Source organism: Molothrus aeneus, chromosome 3 (assembly GCF_037042795.1).
Source record: "Molothrus aeneus isolate 106 chromosome 3, BPBGC_Maene_1.0, whole genome shotgun sequence".
Lineage (NCBI taxonomy): Eukaryota > Metazoa > Chordata > Aves > Passeriformes > Icteridae > Molothrus > Molothrus aeneus.
The window spans coordinates 88,945,347-88,963,256 of record NC_089648.1 but is presented as its reverse complement, the minus strand read 5'-3'; the positions used below and the strand labels follow the sequence as shown (position 1 = coordinate 88,963,256).

General features: G+C 42.8%; 1 protein-coding gene across 3 annotated transcripts in view; it reads right to left on the bottom strand.

Moving 5' to 3' along the window:
- Positions 1-1,360: 1,360 nt before the first annotated feature.
- The window catches only part of RARS2 (arginyl-tRNA synthetase 2, mitochondrial), a 30,477-nt gene continuing 13,927 nt past the window's right edge, over positions 1,361-17,910 (bottom strand). For 2 of the 3 annotated variants that reach the window (XM_066547343.1, XM_066547344.1), the window contains exons 10-19: positions 16,546-16,652; positions 15,840-15,935; positions 13,917-13,977; positions 10,150-10,226; positions 8,728-8,852; positions 7,421-7,488; positions 7,212-7,321; positions 6,148-6,243; positions 3,836-3,910; positions 1,361-2,919 (exon numbers count right to left, since the gene is read on the bottom strand). In XM_066547343.1, the coding sequence (XP_066403440.1) occupies positions 2,514-2,919; positions 3,836-3,910; positions 6,148-6,243; positions 7,212-7,321; positions 7,421-7,488; positions 8,728-8,852; positions 10,150-10,226; positions 13,917-13,977; positions 15,840-15,935; positions 16,546-16,652 (1,221 nt within the window). In that variant the 3' untranslated portion in view covers positions 1,361-2,513. The remainder of the gene's footprint in view (positions 2,920-3,835; positions 3,911-6,147; positions 6,244-7,211; positions 7,322-7,420; positions 7,489-8,727; positions 8,853-10,149; positions 10,227-13,916; positions 13,978-15,839; positions 15,936-16,545; positions 16,653-17,910) is intronic. The other variant, XM_066547345.1, reaches the window with a different exon arrangement.

The window sequence follows — 17,910 nt, the reverse complement described above, 5'->3', positions numbered from 1 at the left end:
GATACTTGGCAATTGCAGTTTGATTAATGACAGGAAGAGTTCTTCTTCTAGGCACTAAGCACAAGATGATGCAACTCTACAGGGAATACCCCTGCTTTGAGCATTACCTACCTCAGAGTGACTAGAGGTAGCCCTTCTTGTTTGGTTTAAAGTCAGATGAAAGACTCTGAAGCTGTGACTTTCCTTTTACTCTTTAAGTGTTTTTTAAATTCAGCTGTAGGTGTTATAGGGATCCTCTATGCATAGCATAGGGGAAAGTTTTTACTTGTTCCTGTACCTCTGGCTTAAGTGTAAATGAAGTTTCTGTCTAGAAGATCTTTTCTCTCTCAACCTCTCTGCATACAGATGCTCAAAAAGGGCTCCTGTAATGCATGTTAACTTTTAATTTATCAGTGCCAACTGTGCAACTTCAACCTCCTTCCTCATCTTCTGAGGCCTTCCAGATATTTCAACTTTACGTTGAGGGAGAACAGACCCTGGCGCATTTGGGCAACTTGACATTCACAGTGGAGTTGAAATGCGACCAATTTCATGCTCTTGGCTATATTTCTTCAAACAGGAATTGTTTTACTCGAAAGTGGGGCATGTTGAACACAGCAGTAACAATCATGCCTAAATTCTCTTCCAGTGGGAGAGGATGGTCCCCTCTGCCTTTGGCCAAGTGTTCCACTACAGTGTTGCTCTTGGGAGTCAAGGCTTCCATGGTGGAAGGTATTGCCAGGCACCTGCAGGACCTCACAGGTGCTGCTCCACCTCTCTACAGCAGTGTGAGGCTGAGGGGTGCCAAGCAGCACCTGCCACGTCTGGCTGTGTGCACAGTGCTGAAGGGAACACTGTGCTTCCTGTTCCACCAGCTGGGCAGCAGTCTCTTCGTGCCAGCCATCACATCAGTGGGTCTGAGGAAGGGCTGAGGAGCAGGGTGTGACAGCTGGCAGTTGGGCTTGGCTGAGGTTCCTGAAGGTGGAATGCAGCACAACACCCAGGAAAAGGGCTCTGCAGGGTCTGAGTAACTCCTTCTGTTACAACAGACAGAGAACTTGAAGCCATTGTGCCATTAGGCCTTGGTACACAGGGAGTGGAGAACTTTGCTTAGGGCAGCACAGTTAATACCACTTCCTCTACTAAAAGGATGTGATATTTACATGGCAAATACACAGCAGTTCTCTTTCATGGGAAATTCCAGGTAGAGTAGTGTCTTAAATACACTGCTGCCACCAAAGGTCTGAAGAGAATGAGTGCGATAGCCTTGCCCCTGCAAATGACTGTGCCACACCTGCTGGTAGCATGGAGAACACAAACCTGCCAGCACAGATGGAGCTTCCAGCCTGCAGCAGCAGTGACACACAGGAGACGATCCATATTATTGTGGAAAAAATCATTTTACTATGAGATATGACTTGACATGGGATATGGCTTCGTTACATTTGAGTTACGGGTGTAATGCCAAGAAGTTTCATTCCATTGGCAAGAACTGAGCGTGCTGCGTGGAAGAGACAGAGCCGTGCCTGGAAAACAAACAAAGTCCTTTTAGGGTAGTGCTAGAGAATAGGATGTGGTTCTTGGGACAGCAGTTAGATGCCGAGGTGAGAACACCGTATGCAGCCTGTTCCTGTGCAGTCTCAGCCCACAGTGGGACTCGGATCTACACAAAACCTGGGTATTGAGGAACATGCCAATGCTGCCAAATTCACACCAGCTGTTGGCAGCCCATTGCACTGTCAACAGAGGAACACTTTGTCAAAGGAAGGTGGAAAGGAATGCCCAGCCCAGCCCTGGAGGCAGAGCAAGCAGAGATGCATGAACAAGAATGCAATGACTAAAAGCTGAACATCTTTCATGCACCAGCGGCTAGTATAGCCGGAGGATACCGCTGGAATCCCTCCCCTCGCTGTGCCTGAGTGACAGGCTGTCAGGCAACTATGGGCTGCTTTGGAAATTTCACTCTCCCTCGTCCATGTCTTGGCTGTTACACAGCTGGCTGTTTGGGAAGGGCTCTATCAAGCTTGCTCCAAAAATCATAGCTCTTGAAAGCTGTCACATTGCAAGATGCTTATTTTTATTTACAGGATAAGGAACTGAGGTTTTCCTTGAAGTTTGATGCAAAGGAATGAATGCCTACAGTATCAAAGCTCAAATACAGACTGCAGCTTCACCAATTCCATGGACTGTTTTTCCCCCACAGCACAACTCAACACTTAAATGTGATCTATGAAAACCAAATAGGTAATTTCTTTTGAAATAGATGAAAGAAAATAAGAGAGGCAGTGTAATTAATATATCATTTACTGAGTTGTTAGGAGGTCAAACATTGCCTGGGAGATCAGTAAAAAGAATTTGCATTTATTTGGAATAGCACATTAACAGTTGTCAGCCTCTGTGCTTTAGCTAGAAAGGCATTACCGACAACTTGGGTTATGTAGGTGGCAAGAGGGAGGAGACAGATTCAGTTCTCTCCTAATTCTTTATCTTCCCACATAACCACTAAAGGAAACTATCACAAGTCAACGAGCAAGTTAAATGGTCAAATGTTTACTCTTAAAACATTTAGAAGGAAAGGTGATGACAAGGTGTTTGCCTGAGTCTAGAGCAGTTGTCCTTAGGGAGTGTTGTGTTTTTGGAGGATCAAGCAGAGCAGCCCTTTCCCGAAGGCACAACTGTGAACAGCAATCCCTGCCTTCCCTAAGCAGTTCCGCCCACGGGAGAGCCTGGCTGTTGGCTCCTCCGCCTGCGGGCTCGTATTCCCCCCAGTGGTGACACGGCTGGGCTGGCAAAGCCCTGATGCATCCTTCCTCCAGGAAGGGGAGCAGCCTGGGGCCGCCCCCCAGGCTCCAGCCCCCAACCCCGCTGTGCCGCACCTGTGCCACGGCGGGGGCGCTGCCTTTCACGGGGAGGGTTTTGTGTGCCACGGCTGCCAGGTGGCTGCAAGGGAAAACATGGGAGAATGGTGAGAAGGAGCAAGGCACTTGACAAACGCAGCAGCGCTGTGGGCTACAGAAAGCAGCAGAACTGGAAGAGCTACCCACAACTGCAGCATGCCACGGGCTGATTTCCAACAGCCTCTTCACCTGGCTGAAGGAGGGCATGGTTTTCTGTAGCCTGCATGGTGTTGATGGTATGCCCTGACAACTCCATTCTCCTAAAATAACCCCAAAAAAACCATCTCCCTGCTTCACACATACCTTCCCACTCCCTGCCCTCTCTGCCCCCAAAAAACGCACAGAACAGTCTCAAGACTGATCTGGGAAGATCCTTGAGAGCCTATCCTATCATTCCCAAGATGCATGATTCTTTGCACAATTTTCCTTAACTTGTTAAAGCCTTCCCTATCCACAGGCTCTACAGATTCCTCCACCAAGCCGACACCAGCATTTCATGGCGCTGTCCACTCCCTCTGGGAATCAGATCCACAGTATGGCTTACACTAATAACAAGCTTTGTTCACGGGCTGAGATAGTAGTTAAAAGTGGTTTGGATAAAATTTCCTAGCTGAAATGTTGATATTGAGAGGATGTTATCAGCTAAAATCTGCTCCTTAAGACATCATTAGTCCAGCATGATTTTGGGTTCAGATACTGTGTTTCAGCCAAATGATTATTTTTTCTTAAAAGCTGTTAAGTTTCTCAGAAGGATCCTGGCTCCAGCCTTAATCTCAACTATTTATTACATTATTTGCTATCCTACTTTATATATTTCCTGCTGCAGGGAAACTGTGCCACAAATTTGCATCTTCCCACTATTTTTACTCTTCAAAGCAGTGCAGATGTGAGGGCTGCAGAGCCAGCTCAGGAAGACCTGTCCTCACTGGAGACATGGCCAGTATCAGCAAACACCTTACCTCAGTGTGAGGAGGTAGCTGACAATGTGCTTGGGTTGCAGATCCTGAGAAGATCTGTACAGGACCTCGTCATACCTGTGAAGGAAGGAAAGGATTGTTTGGTGCTGCAGTGGTACAAGGTGTACTCAGATAGAAGGCTCATCAGACTTGCTGAAGTCAGAACAAGCACACAACCACAGCTGTAGAATTAGCAAAACTAATCTTCTGAAGCAGACCTAAGCCATGTCATTAGCACACAACTGATTATTCCTTCCTTGTTCACTTATTATTGAAGGAGATTGCTTCTGCTCCTCATCATGCAAACAGCTCAGGGAGGCAGGCTATAGCAAACACAAGAGCTATATTTGTTCCTGGAACATTATGTCTGGTTTTACATCTTAACACTAATTGTACGTTTCTAGGAGCAAAAAATGTGTTAAATAACCAAGGAAGTCAAAATAGTCCCTTAGAGGACATTGCCTTTAATAAATGCAGCTTAGCATTTTAAATAGATAAAAGGAATCTTGCAACATTAGAAAAAGACAAATCCTGGAATACAGAATCACACAGAATAATGGTTCAAGTTAGAAAAGACCACAATGGGTGATCTGGTCCAACCTCCCTGCTCAAGCAGGTGTTGTATTGCACTAAATAGTTTATTTAGTTGTTGTTTTGCACTGGGTGATGGAAAATTTGTACTGAGTATGTTAGGTCACAGAGATTGTTATTCCCCCTTTCCCATTACATGGTCTCTCCCCTATGCACGCCCCTTTCTATATCCCCTGGTGGTCTGGTCCTTGGTCACCCCTCCCCTCATCCTTCCCCAAGTGTATCCCATTGGCCGCGGTCCTCTTTCCCTACCCCCATCCCTTGGGTATAAAACTCCCCTGCAAGGGTGCCACACCCTCTTTTCTACCTGGGTGGTCGCTGCCAGCAGAGCGTCCCCTCCCAAGCCAATAAACAGGACTCTCGTCCCCACGAGGAGAAGAGCGCTTCTCGTCTTTTACTGTCCATGCCAGTCCGTGTGGGCCTGGGTTCGAGCAAGCCGGATTGGACCCATACAAAGCCCAGAGACTCACGGATTGCTGCAAGCAGGGTCATCCTACATAACTTACACAATACACTTGACTTTGTAAGCCAGTATTAAACAGGGTAGTACAGGCAGTCATGACAGCTATGTTTTTTCTTTGTGTGTTTTGCTGTCCTTTTTCACAGCCTGCAAGAAGGTACCAACACCTCCAGGGCTGAAGAGATTTCAAATTCAGAGTGGGGACTGGATTTCCTGTCTCTGCTCAGCTCCCAGGCCCATCCCTGCCAGCATGTCCAAGCTGAACCGCCATGGAATTTTCCATTCTTTAAGACAAGCTGCAGAACTGGGGATCACACAGTGGTAACAACAGCTCAGCAGATACATAAGAGTACAAAAAAGTCCCAAGGAACAGCTCACATGTTTTCTGTGAAATACAATGGAACTGCATAAATAAGACACTGCTGGTCTTGCTAAGAGCTGGCTGGTCCTGCTGTTGCTCAAGAGAGCGTGCAGCAAACGATGGGCTGCAGGCAGGCCTCTGGAGGCTGTCACAGTTCATGGCAGGGCTCTGCAGCCCACACCTGCAGGTCAAAGGAGCCACCTGGTGCACTGGCATGACTTTTGGAAGTCCTAATTTTAGACAGGTGGCCTCAGGAAGGTCTTAGTAGGGTCAAAAAAGTTCTTGCTGGCACTGCACAGTGTGCAATGCAGTATACAGGAATTCTCAGTAGGAACTCTGAAAGCTTCAGTTGTTTCTGACTCCATCACAGGCTGTGCAACACTGACAACTCCCTCATCTCCATAGTTTAATTACACATCTATGAACTAGTGAAAACAGAATCTGCTCAACCTTAAGACTGAATTAATGGAGAACACCACTGTTATTAACAGGTACCAGTTGTGCATGTTCAGTAGCTCTGAAGGATGCTGAGCCCCCAAATGTGCACACATATACTCCATGTACCTTACCACCTCTCCTCACATGACAAAAACAGAACATGAGGGACCAAGCAGATCTGCAGCTAATATTTATACAGAGCTGAGTACACTTTTGTGAAGACAAGAATAATTAGGAGGCTCATGTACACCAAGTATGTTCCAAATACTGCTTTTTCCATCATATGGCTTCTAAAACCGTGAACATTTCAAATGCTGCAATCCATGTGGCACAAAAGGCAAGCCATTGCCTCAAACAAGCCATTTTTTCTTACAATCATACAGTCTGTGCCCTCTCAAAAGGTCAGTGGCATATCAAGATATTTATTTGAAGGGAAATGGAATTTGGAAAGAAAACTAGACAAACCTGAGAAGATGCTGAAGAACAGAGATGGCATCTGGCTCTTGCAAGCATGACACATTCACATCAGTTAGCTCTGCATTCCCATGCATCTGTTCTAAACTAAAACATAAGAATGGAAAACAAATGTTGGATGAAAACCACCTCTTAGCAATGCTGAACAGAAAAAACCACAGTAATCTGTGTTTTTAAGGAAACAGAGTAGGCTCAGCTCAAGCTGAATGGAGCACTGAAACAGATTTGCTGACTTAAAAAAAATGAAAAATGTGTGCTGGCCATTCAGTTAACAGGATTAGACATATGCATGGACAACAGGTCCAGAAGCTAAAAGGACTAGGGAGGTAGACAATCCCCCACTACGGTACCTTGGAACCACCAATACATGACAAGGGAGTACACGAAGAACAGACCAGAGAAAAGGATCAGGCTTGCACGTTCTCTCTGAACACCATGTCCTGCTACCATTGCCTCACACCTTTGGTCTCACCCAGGAAGGAATCATACATGAAAACACATATTGAGGTCTGCTCTGGCAGTTCAGTATAACTGATAAAACTGTTCAACATGGACTCTTCTGAAACTCTTAAAAAAATAATTAAATAAGTGTTTGACCTGAGTCAACAGGAAGGGATCTCCTTTTAATCTCAGCTATCAACAGTGGGGGAATAACAATGTTAAAAATAATCCATTAGTTACTGTGGGTAGCAAAAACATCCAGGTTCTGTGATGTGGTGTGTTTTACAAGTGTGGGCATTTTGGCTTTCACATCAGTTTCGTTAGTTCTAGGCAACCATTCCTCATCAGTGACACCAACCACAGAGAAGCTGTTCCTAGAACTGAGAAACTACATGAACAGTTAGTTCAGTTCCATGGAAATGAGGTAGAAAATTTAAAATTAATTGGCCTGATCTTCTGGGAAGTCTCAATGATTTCTATCTTAAACTCACACTTCTGCTGAAAAAGTGAACATGTGTCATATTTAAGGAGTTAGCATTACTACTTAGCAAAGCAGAAAGTTAATAAGGTTAAAATTCATGTCAGACTGTGCTGTGCAGAAATGCTCCTCTTACCTATGGAGTCTGGCATGGGTGTACTGCAAGAACACCCCTGTATCTCCCCGACTCTGGAGAGCTCGCTCCCAGCTAAACTGGTAATCAGATGACAGAAGGCCCCGGAAGTCCTGGAACAATAAATTGATGTCACCCAGACACAGCTCTTCATCTCAGTTTGCAACTTCTCACAGACACTGCAGACACCTCGTCAGGCAGCTCAGACTCACCTGAATTATGAGTGCTGCAAGACCAACCTTCTCTGCTGTCTCCACAGGATCTTGGGTCTCTTTGGTTGCTGAAGAGAAACAGAAAAACATTGCTAAGTCTGCAGCACCATAATGACTCCTGCTCAGACTTGGAGATGCCAAAAAAAGAGCAGGCAGATCTTCCATAACTGTAAACTAGCAATATGGAAAGCTGAAAACAGCTGTTTCACATGGGCTTTTTCCCACTTCCCCTTGTATGTGTGACACAGATTTTGAAGTGAGGAGGGTGCATTATGACAGACTATGCAGGCTACACTGAATTCTTTTTCACAATTATGACAGCCAATCTCCAAGATCAGGGAAATGCAGATTTTGTTGAAAAACTGATAAATAGCTCAAAGTGATAACAAGATGCATAAACAAAAAAAGTTGTTCCAATGGCTAATGGATCATTTGGATGTACATTTAGGGAGTATTCATGCCATCCACTGTAAATACCTAAACTGACTATGCTGAGGGAATCTGAATTGGGAGAATCACAGAATGCTTTGGGTTGGAAGAGACCTTTAAAGATCATCCAGTCCAAACCCCCTGCCACGTGCAGGGACACCACCTCCTTGTCCATTTTACAAGGAAAATCGTCTGTTTCAAAAAAGCTGAGGAGGCAGAGCAAGGAAGATGCATACTACTTAAGCTGATCAGATCGCTGGCTCAATCCAGCACCTAACCCCAGAGAGCACAAGAGGGGGCAGCATTTCACTGGGAACTGCTTGGATCTGTAGTGCATCAGGAGGAAACGATCCTGGAGCCACAGCCCAGTGAGGTGCAGGCAAACCCCCCCTTCAGCACAATCTGGGGCAGAGCAGTGACCTCCCTGGCAACTCGGGAACAGCCACGAGGCCGGCAGGGTCACAAGGCAGCAGCGGCAGGCAAGCGAGGGTCACTCCTGCCAGAGAAAATTGCCAGAGCTATACATCCTTTGGATGAAATCTGACTGATCCCTCAACTCCAGCCCCAAATCTACTACTGACTAATTTGTCCCTCCAGAAAAAAACAATTGTCCCCAAAAGGCAGGTACCTTCCTTCTCAGGGCATGATAAAATAATTTCACTGAATTTTAGAATTTGTAAATCTGCAATTTGGGGGAGTTCACAGAGTTGCAAAGAATTATTGTAATGTTGCTTATATGATGGTTAGTACAAAAAGAAAGGAAAGGAGCATATTACTGTGATTAGTGCAATACAGGGAGAAGTGAAGGGTGGAAAAGATGAGACAATGTGATCAACACAGAACATCAAAAGAAGCCAGTAAGACCTGAAATAGCTAACTTTTTGTGGAAGTCATGTTTTGCAACATCCTTGAGCGAACTTCATTTAAAACATCTTCCAGAAAAACTACTTCTCCTCTCCGAGTCTTCATTCCTTGAACTAGACCAAAAGACACATGCTGGCACCTGTGTTGAGAAGCAGCAGGATCAAAATTATATTTCAATAGAGAGAAACATTTGCAGTGTTTTTTCAGAGCTGGATTCTCTACCAGGAAAGAGCAATAACAGCTGAATAAATAACACTCCAACGTGGGAAGCTCAGTGATATAATCAGTAACTCTCATTTCAGCAACCAAGCTCCATACTTATTATATAATGGGAAAATTATGATCAGAGTTATGATAGCCTGGTCATTTGTGTGCTCTCAGGAATCTCTTGCTACTAGCTTTAGTACAGAAGCCTCAATGCAATAAACTGCAATAAATTGAGGAGAGGCAGGATGTAGACAGATCAAATTACTGTGGCAACAGAGATCTCTTAATATAATTAGAAAAGGAGTCATAATAATTCTATTGTGGCCACATTAAGCTAACAGTATAATTAATCATTGCTAATAATAAAGCATTCACTGTTTCTGCTCGTAATAATCCCAAGCATTATTCTTGATTCAGAATCTAAGGTAATTTTAGCACAACTTGAAGCACTGTGAAAGGGGGCAGGTTGGTATTCCTGAAGGCTTAAACCCTATATATAACCACAAAAGACATGCAGTCTGGCAGAGAGGAATATGATTTAGTCTGGAGATCCATTACTGACCTTTGCTCAGATTACTAACAAGACTGGTAATTACAATGAATAACAGCAGGGATACACTTCCCTGCAATAGATACTTCAAGCCTGAAGCATGATTCACAAACTCAGATTCTGATCTCTGCTAAAATAAAATACTTTAAGAGGTAATAATTTCTGACCACACAATATCCCAGAAGCTATGCCATGAAGTCTCTTAAAAATAGTTTCCCTTTTTCACATCAGGCAGTTATGAAAAACCTGTTAAATGAGAGACAGGGCTGTTTTTCACATCCAAAACACACAGCAATGACTCCATCCACAAATAAATCAGACCGGCAGGAGTGGACATACAGAATGAAAAGGCTGCTGATAAGGACCTGAGGCCCACACTGCACATATTTCTAAGGGTTTGTTTCTCTGTTGGACTAGTACTAGTTGGGTTCTACAGGCAAAATGTCTGCTTGTACTCTGGAGTCCATTACTTGCACACCAGCATCACATCTTGTAGCTTAGTTTCATCCAAAATGCCTACATGATGTGTGCTATAGCATAGTGGTGGATGGACACCATCAGGAGACTCTCCTCAAAAGAGCACTCAACTGAAATCCCAATGTACATATTATATACATTCTTGAGGAAAAAGAAATTAACCACCAAAACCAGTATATAATTATGATTTTTAAGTACATACCTTTCTGCCCAGTCATAGCCCATGAGCTTCAGTATTTGGAATAAATGTTGAAAGTGATTACTTTGGCTTTTATCTGTCTAAGGAATAGAATTGATGCATATCAGAAAACACTACAAGTCTGATAAGCAGTAGCTTTTAACACACACTACCACAATGCCAGTAAATCATTGCAAGCAAAATTAAGACTCATGAAGACAAGCAAGACTTGAAAATTGTGACAGCTGGAATCTATGGCAATGGGATTTTGAATTATGTTAGAAAAAGAAATCTACCTTTTCAGAAATTATTATTCTCAGGTCATGAAGGCAAAGACATTAAGTGAAAGGAAACAATGTTCTGTAATTTCTCATGATCTGAGAGCTGCCCATCAAACAAAATATCTCCATTTTCATTTCAGAACCTTGCTGCTCTTGTTATACCCCTGGGTTATATCACCAAACTCCAAGGGTCCTTTGGCTTAGAAACAGAACTCCTCTTTGGCTGTCTGCTTCCAGAACCCAATAGTTTCTATTGTCCCCAGCATGATTTGTAGTTTTACATCATAAGGCAGATACATAATTCAAAAAAATGTAAAAATGATCACAATTTCATGACAGTGATGCATCTTGTTCTCTCTTCCACTTTCAGTTACACTCTCATACAAATTGAAGTTATTTCTGACTGTATGTTATGTTTAACAACAGCCTTCACATGTGTTTCTAGCTACAGCTGCTGCTGCTCTGAGGTTCATTTTCCTTCCTAATTGTTTTGACTACCTCACTCAGACCCCTTTTTATCCCTCCTTATAAAACAGTGCAGAGATAACCAAATAATCACTATTTCTCATTTGTTTGCTGTTCTGGGACAAGGAGTGAAATGCTTGTGTTCCTTCTCAACTACCCCTGTATAAGCACCTGCCTCCTCTCTCCTAGCTCCTCATAACCTGCTCTGCTCCTGGGAATCACCTCTCCATGCTGACTCACAAGCAAGGCTGGTAAAGGGACAGCTGATCAATGTTCAGCAGTGGCTGGTGCTTCAAACAAGGCTTTCCAAGTCCTTTTGCATGCACCTTACAGATGATGTGCATCTCTGCACAAAGCCAGACCTCTCTCATTAAGTGGCTGGCTTTAAGGTAGAAGTCTGCAGTCTGACAGCATGGATTATATTTAATTCTTTATTTCTAAAAGCATTTTCATCTCCTTCTTGAGTGCAACATTCAATGGAATCTTAAGTACCCCTTTCATACCACGCCACACGTTTTAAGATGTTTTGAATATTTGCCTCGTACCACTGCCTTTTTATGAAATAAGTAAGATTTTTTTAAAACCTAAACTGGTGAATGCACTGATTTACAGCATTACAAGTAGTAAACCCATTTAATGTTCTTCTGAAGAAGTCCATCTGATGAAAATAAGACGATCTTGTGAAATAAGACTCTAGAGTCTCTAAATAATTTTCTTGTAACAAGATGAGCATTCTGAAATATGTTTGTATTTAATTATTAAAGACTAAAATCATTAACATGCTCATTTAATCCCATGAAGTCCTCCCGCCCCTGGTAACACTGAGTAAAGTCCTAACTCACTACAAAGCAGTGCCACAAAACAGCAGCAAAGCTCAGCAAGGCTGCCAGTGCCCTCACCAGGCTGTCTGTCCCACAAGAGTCTCCTAAAAGTTTGTTTCACTCTTTTTTTTAATAACCCACTTTCTCAGTCCTCAGAAAGTCAGAAATTATAAAAATACTAATCATGTCCTCTGAAAACCATACAACTTGAGCAAGGCTGAGAGGACAGGACAGTCTAATCTGTCATTTCCCACTTGGATGAGACATTGGCTGTGATGGACACGAGTCACATCACACTCTGGCTGTGCTGTGTTTCTCTTTGGACTGAGAGGAGACCAGGGAAGCCCAGGCAAGGAATTAAACAGTGACTGGAGTTCAACTACAGCAGCAGTCTGCTCAAGACTCTTGTTCATATACTTGCTCATGCCATTAGCTGAAAGTTCAGCTGACATCCTGATTTGTGCAAAGTGGACAAAATTTTCTAATTGTTCTTTCTCCCTTGGTCCCTGCTACCTCCTGGAACACCAAACACATAACTGCCCACCCACGTGAACCAGACAGGAAGCATCCTTAACATCTAAAGCATTGCACTTTCACAGCCACACTGCCCTTGGATGCTGATGGACTCACTGTTCCAGCCAGCAGGGGCAGAAGAGCTCCCATCAAAATCACACTATTTCCTCCCAGAATAACCAAAAATTCCCTGTTCTACGACAACATGTAAGAATGGCAAGCTACAGGAAACTTCCTGAAGACTGAAGCTAAAAGGAGGAATGTGATTTAACTAGAAGTTGCACTTACAATGTGTATTTAATGTTCTGCTTACTGATCTCTCTCCCTGCATCTTGTTATGTGTCACATTATAATGACTTTTGAAAAAGCTCTACAGAGAAGGTACAAGGACATTACCAAACATGACCACATACAGATTTTTTTTCCACATGTTACTAATTCTGGACTTGATAGAAAAGAACATGGCTTTTGTAATTTTTTTTCTAAATCTGAGAAAAAGAAGATTTAAAAGCATCACATGATATTTTCTTGCTAATATGAGATCAAAAACAGTTTCAGAGAAGTAAGGAGACAGTCCTGCTATTCATATCCATTACTGATACTGCTAGAATTGTGAAAAAGCAAAATAATGAAACCAATAAATATAAAAAGATTCCCTGTCTACAACTGCTTCATCCAGATTGATTAAGTAGTACTTTATCTGCAATTTCTACATAATGAAACTAAGGCATTGTTCAAAGCCATAAAAACATACATTTCAGATAAGATATCAGGACTTCAGAGTAGACTTAGTTTCATTTTAGACCATTAATTTCTAAATTAACATTTTAAAACCCTTTATAATAGTAACATCTTTTTCTGGTTTGTTTAATTATTAATTACAACATCTATAAAGAAAATAAAATGTCAAATCAAGTAAGAGCTCCTTTCAAACTAATTGCAATGAGTAGAGAATAACTCCAGAGCTAATTTCCATAAAATCATACAAAGGCTTGGGTTGGAAGGTACCTTAGATCATCTTGTTCCAACCCTCCTGTTGTGGGGAAGTATAGTAGAGGAAATGTATTTGAATATCTGTATATAGGCTTTGCCCTGGGAGGTCCCGGTTGTCCTTGATGGGCTGCAGCTGTGACCAATGAAGATAACTGGGATAAAAGGGGGTGGGTTAGAATGTCAGGGAGAGCCTTGGAGGAGCCCTGAACTGAGAGAGAACAAGATGCAGAAGAAGGAGTCTGCTGTGAAGATCTGCAGCCATAAGAACACACCAAGGAGGTATGGACTTTAGAAATCTGATAACAACGGTATGGGACTCCAGAAATAGAACAACAACAGGAAAGGGTGTCTCCCACTGTACCACCTTGCTCAGAGCACCATCCAGCCTAGCCTTGAACACTTCAAGGGATGAGGCATCCACAGCTTCTCTGGGCAACCTGTTCCTGTGCCTCAGCACCCTCAGAGTGACAATTTTTTCCTAATATCTAATCTAAAACTACTCTCTTTCAGTTTAAAGGTATTTTTCAGCCATTCTGGGGGTCATGTACTGAAACAGAACCAAGGAATGCTGCCACACAGAAGCACAGCTGCTGGGCAGTAAGGGCATCCATTTTACTGCCAAAAATACTGTGTGCCAAAGTCATGTTGCAAGCCAGAGGCCCCTGGGTTACTGCAGAGAGTCAGCACCAAAGTGTGTGCTGAATCCAGAATTACTTACCACATAAATCATGGTATCCCAGCTGTGCTTATTCATTCTGTCTATAGCAGCTGCAAGATCTCTGAAAGAGATAATGAGAAACTATTTGGACTTTTGCTCAGACATACCTCACTAGTTGCCTCTTAGAAAAATAACCTGCTTTTTATGGAGGGGAGAGGACTTCCTGAAAAGAAGGATCCATGTATGCCTTACACATAAAAAAGGACATGTGTACTTTGCTGATAACATGTCTGAAATGTTTTTTTTAAACCACTACCTAAGAAAGTTACTGAGGAAACTGTTCTTTGAGCAGAGTAAGTCCAGTGTCTGTCTGCCTGCTGGGACCTGGGAGAAACAACCCTTTCCTGGAAAATGAACCCATGTTCAACCTTAGCTTAAATGGTACAAAGCTCATCTACAGACAGACAAGCACACAGGACTGTCCCAGGAGAACCATCAGCCTTGTACTCCAATCTGAAAAAAGCATTTGCAATTGCACAAGACTTGTTATGGAATGCTGAGGGGAGGAACCAAAGATAAGAAAAGATCATAACAGGGATGGGTGGCTTTTACATCGATTGCTGGTTATATGTTTGTGTAGTTCTGTCCTGCACCTCTTCGGCACAGTCTGTCTTTCCATGAAACTCCATTTCAAACTCTCCTGGGGTGAGGGGGCTCTCTCCTCTGTGTGCACACATGTTTGGAGGGTCAGCAGCTGCAGCTGGGGACTACAGCTCACGTAGGCTGTGCATCTGTGGTGTCAGAGACTGAGGGGACTGGGCATGAGTGAAATGAAGCAGTAACAGCTGGAGCCTGACCAGGGGTCACAAGGTGTCTCAGCCAACAGCTGGAGTGAGGGCACACACATCCTCCTATGACTGACAGCAAGTACCAAGCTAAATAGCCAAGCAAGCAGGCAAAGTATCCCAGAAGTCTCCATATGTGCCTGCAGAGATGGGGCACCCAGAGCAGTCTGAACTGTTGGCATCAGAGGGTCCAGGCTGACTGCTGGAGAGACCACAGGGGCCTCCAGCTACTGGGGGATGCATAGTGCATGTACAATACATATGTACATTGATTAAATTATTCAGTAATACACTTAGCATATACATAATACAAGTATATCTATCACAATATATATCACATACACATATGTATCTATGCACATACATCTATTTCTTCACAGGAATAGACAGATACTCATCCTAATCATCCAGAGGGGAACAAAGTGCCCACTGTGCTGAGTGGTTTTGGGCCTGTGGAGATCAGGTGCTTATGCTTATTCCTGGCTGATCTGTGGGCATGCAGCTGTGGCATCTTTGTCTTCATTTGGCTAAGGGATTCAGCAGCTCCCTAATGCACAGGATTGACTGTAGCATCTCTCTAATACCCTTGCCTTGAAAAGCTGTACAGTTTACCCTGAGGGCTAGACACTAGATTTATTTACATTCCTGGCACAAAGAAACTGTTAAGGCTTCCATATTAAAATACCCATGAGGAATTTTAGGATACTGATGAGATGGCTGAAAAACAGCAATAAAATTGATGTTACAGCACTGGTGGTCCACTGAGTCAATGAAGGCAAGGCTGAACAAGCAGTTTTTTCCTGTATCACACCATCAACCAACATTTTAAGCAAAGGTCTTTTAAAACCTTTATTATTTGGCAACTATTTATTAGATCCAGAGATTCTAGTTTCATTTTCAGTTAGTAGCTGGAGGAAGTATTATAATTTATACAAAGAGGAGATTTACTAACATTACTTAGGGGGAGGAAAAGTATTTAAAAGCCATTTTCATCCCATCATAGTTACATTACTAGTTTCACTTACAACCATCCTAGAAATAAAAATCTTCATAATCCATGCCATCAGTTATCAATGTGCTGATGTTCAGAAGTTCCCTGGCAGAATGACTGGCAGGGAGCACAGATGGGCTTACTTGCCTTGTTATATAAAGAGATGTCCCATCACTGCGCATGACGGTGGAAACTGTCGAGAGGTCTTTCTTCTCCGAGAGATCCACAACTCCTGTCCCTTTTCTGTAAGTCAAGGGGAAATACTGATGGCACTGCAAGCCATTACACAGGTAAATTCAGGTAAGACTGAGGTCAGAGCCAAAGCCAAGGCCTCTTGCCACAAGCCCCCTTCCCTCTAGAGTGTCTCATTCCTTTTCTTTGAATGACCATCTCCTTTAAGCCTTTTTGAAGACCGTTCCTGTAAGTTTGCAGTCACCACTGCTGATGTCAGGGAGCAGCCTGCCCACATTTTGATGCATTCCATGATTACAGCTTCCATCCCAGTTCAGCCAGGCACCTACTTCATCAAGGTAAGGATGACATCTCATTCTGTTCATTAAATGGCACACAGAGCTACCAAACCAATCAACAGCCTAAAACACCATTAGGAGTTGAACACTGTCATTGTACCCAATTTGTCAAGGCCAGGCTTCTGTGCTAGTCACAGAAAAGTAAAATGTAAATTTTAGCTGTGACTGCACAATCCTGATGGTCTTCTACTAGAACAGCTACCAAAACCACATAAAGAAAACTCTTCCCCTCAGGTTATGTACAAACCTCACTCATCTTATCTTGTCTGAAGTGCAACTGAGATGTTAAATAAAGTGCACCAACAGATTGAATGAGCTCATACATTGTTTTCTGAAGGAGTCCTTTATCTTCCAACATCTTCAGAACTTCCTGGGCCTTCTCTTGGTAAAATGACTCTCCAGAATATTCATCAAAGTGCACTCCTAGACGCTGAGAAGTTACAAGAATATCAAAGAAGGGTAATATAGTTAAGATCAAGGCTAATTATTTTTCTGTCATTCAGATGATAGGTCACAGATCAGATATAGTGCAAAGATTAATGTTATTCCAGGAAATATCACTTAATTGTTAAAAGGAAAGGATGCTTGGATTTTGATTTAATCGATTTCTGCATTAGAATCAATCTCTCCCTGAGGTGAATATGATGTTCACTGTAACATTCATGAGAAATCAGGCATAAACTGGTTAGAGCAATTCATACACAATTCTGAGGCAAGTCTCTTCCTTGCTGTGCTCAAGGTGAAACCAGTGGGGTGCAGAGGAGCTACCTGGACATGAAACCAACCCTATTTTAAAAGGATGCTTAAAGGAATTTTGAAAAGTAAAAGCTGCTCACAAACATTGCTGAGCATACAGAAATTAAGTCTGAGGATACATTCAGAGGAGACAAGATGACCTTAACTATCAAACCTGGTCAGTTCATCAGTTTTTAAACTTTTTAGTTTAATTGAAATTGGGAGAGAAAGACCTAGCTGTACCAGTCATCATGTGATTAGTGATGGGTGACCTTCAAGATGCAGCTGCATATACAGCCCAGTACCTAATTACCTTCAGAGGCCAGCTTTCCACAAGAATTATCAAGTGTCTTACTTTGGAGATCTTAAGAGTCCTTTCTTGGCTCCAGTGACATGCTTCAGGGAAGAAGTTAAAGCACAGCCACATTATCTGGATTATAAACTGCTTTAAAATTTTTAAGGTTAATTTTTAGGTCAGTGGCACAAACATGTCCCATGAAACAGTGGACACTGGCTCCACTTATGAGATCACAGTGTACAACAGACAGCTGTGTATTAGCTCAACTCCACCTGCAGGGAACTCCTGCTGCTGTAATGTCTTACACCCAATTTAATAAGCACCATTTTAACATTAGATCAGAAATGTGAAAGGGTCATCTTCTAATAAAATCTATTACATGGAAACTTTTAAATTTGGTGGGTTGTTGCTGACTTCAAAGATAAAGCAAAACCAAGCAATATTTATTCAACACTAATTTGCCTGGCTGTTTAGCACCACACTTTGAGCTTCAGGACTTCTGAGAAGGGAGAATTAGTCTAAATGCCAATTACCTGGACTATATTAAATGAAACGAATCTAGCATGTCAGCAACTGTAGTGACAGCCTGCTTGGATGAGAAATCAGCTACTGTGCTTTTTCCCAAGCAGAATGAGGCTTAGCCTGGCATACTGAG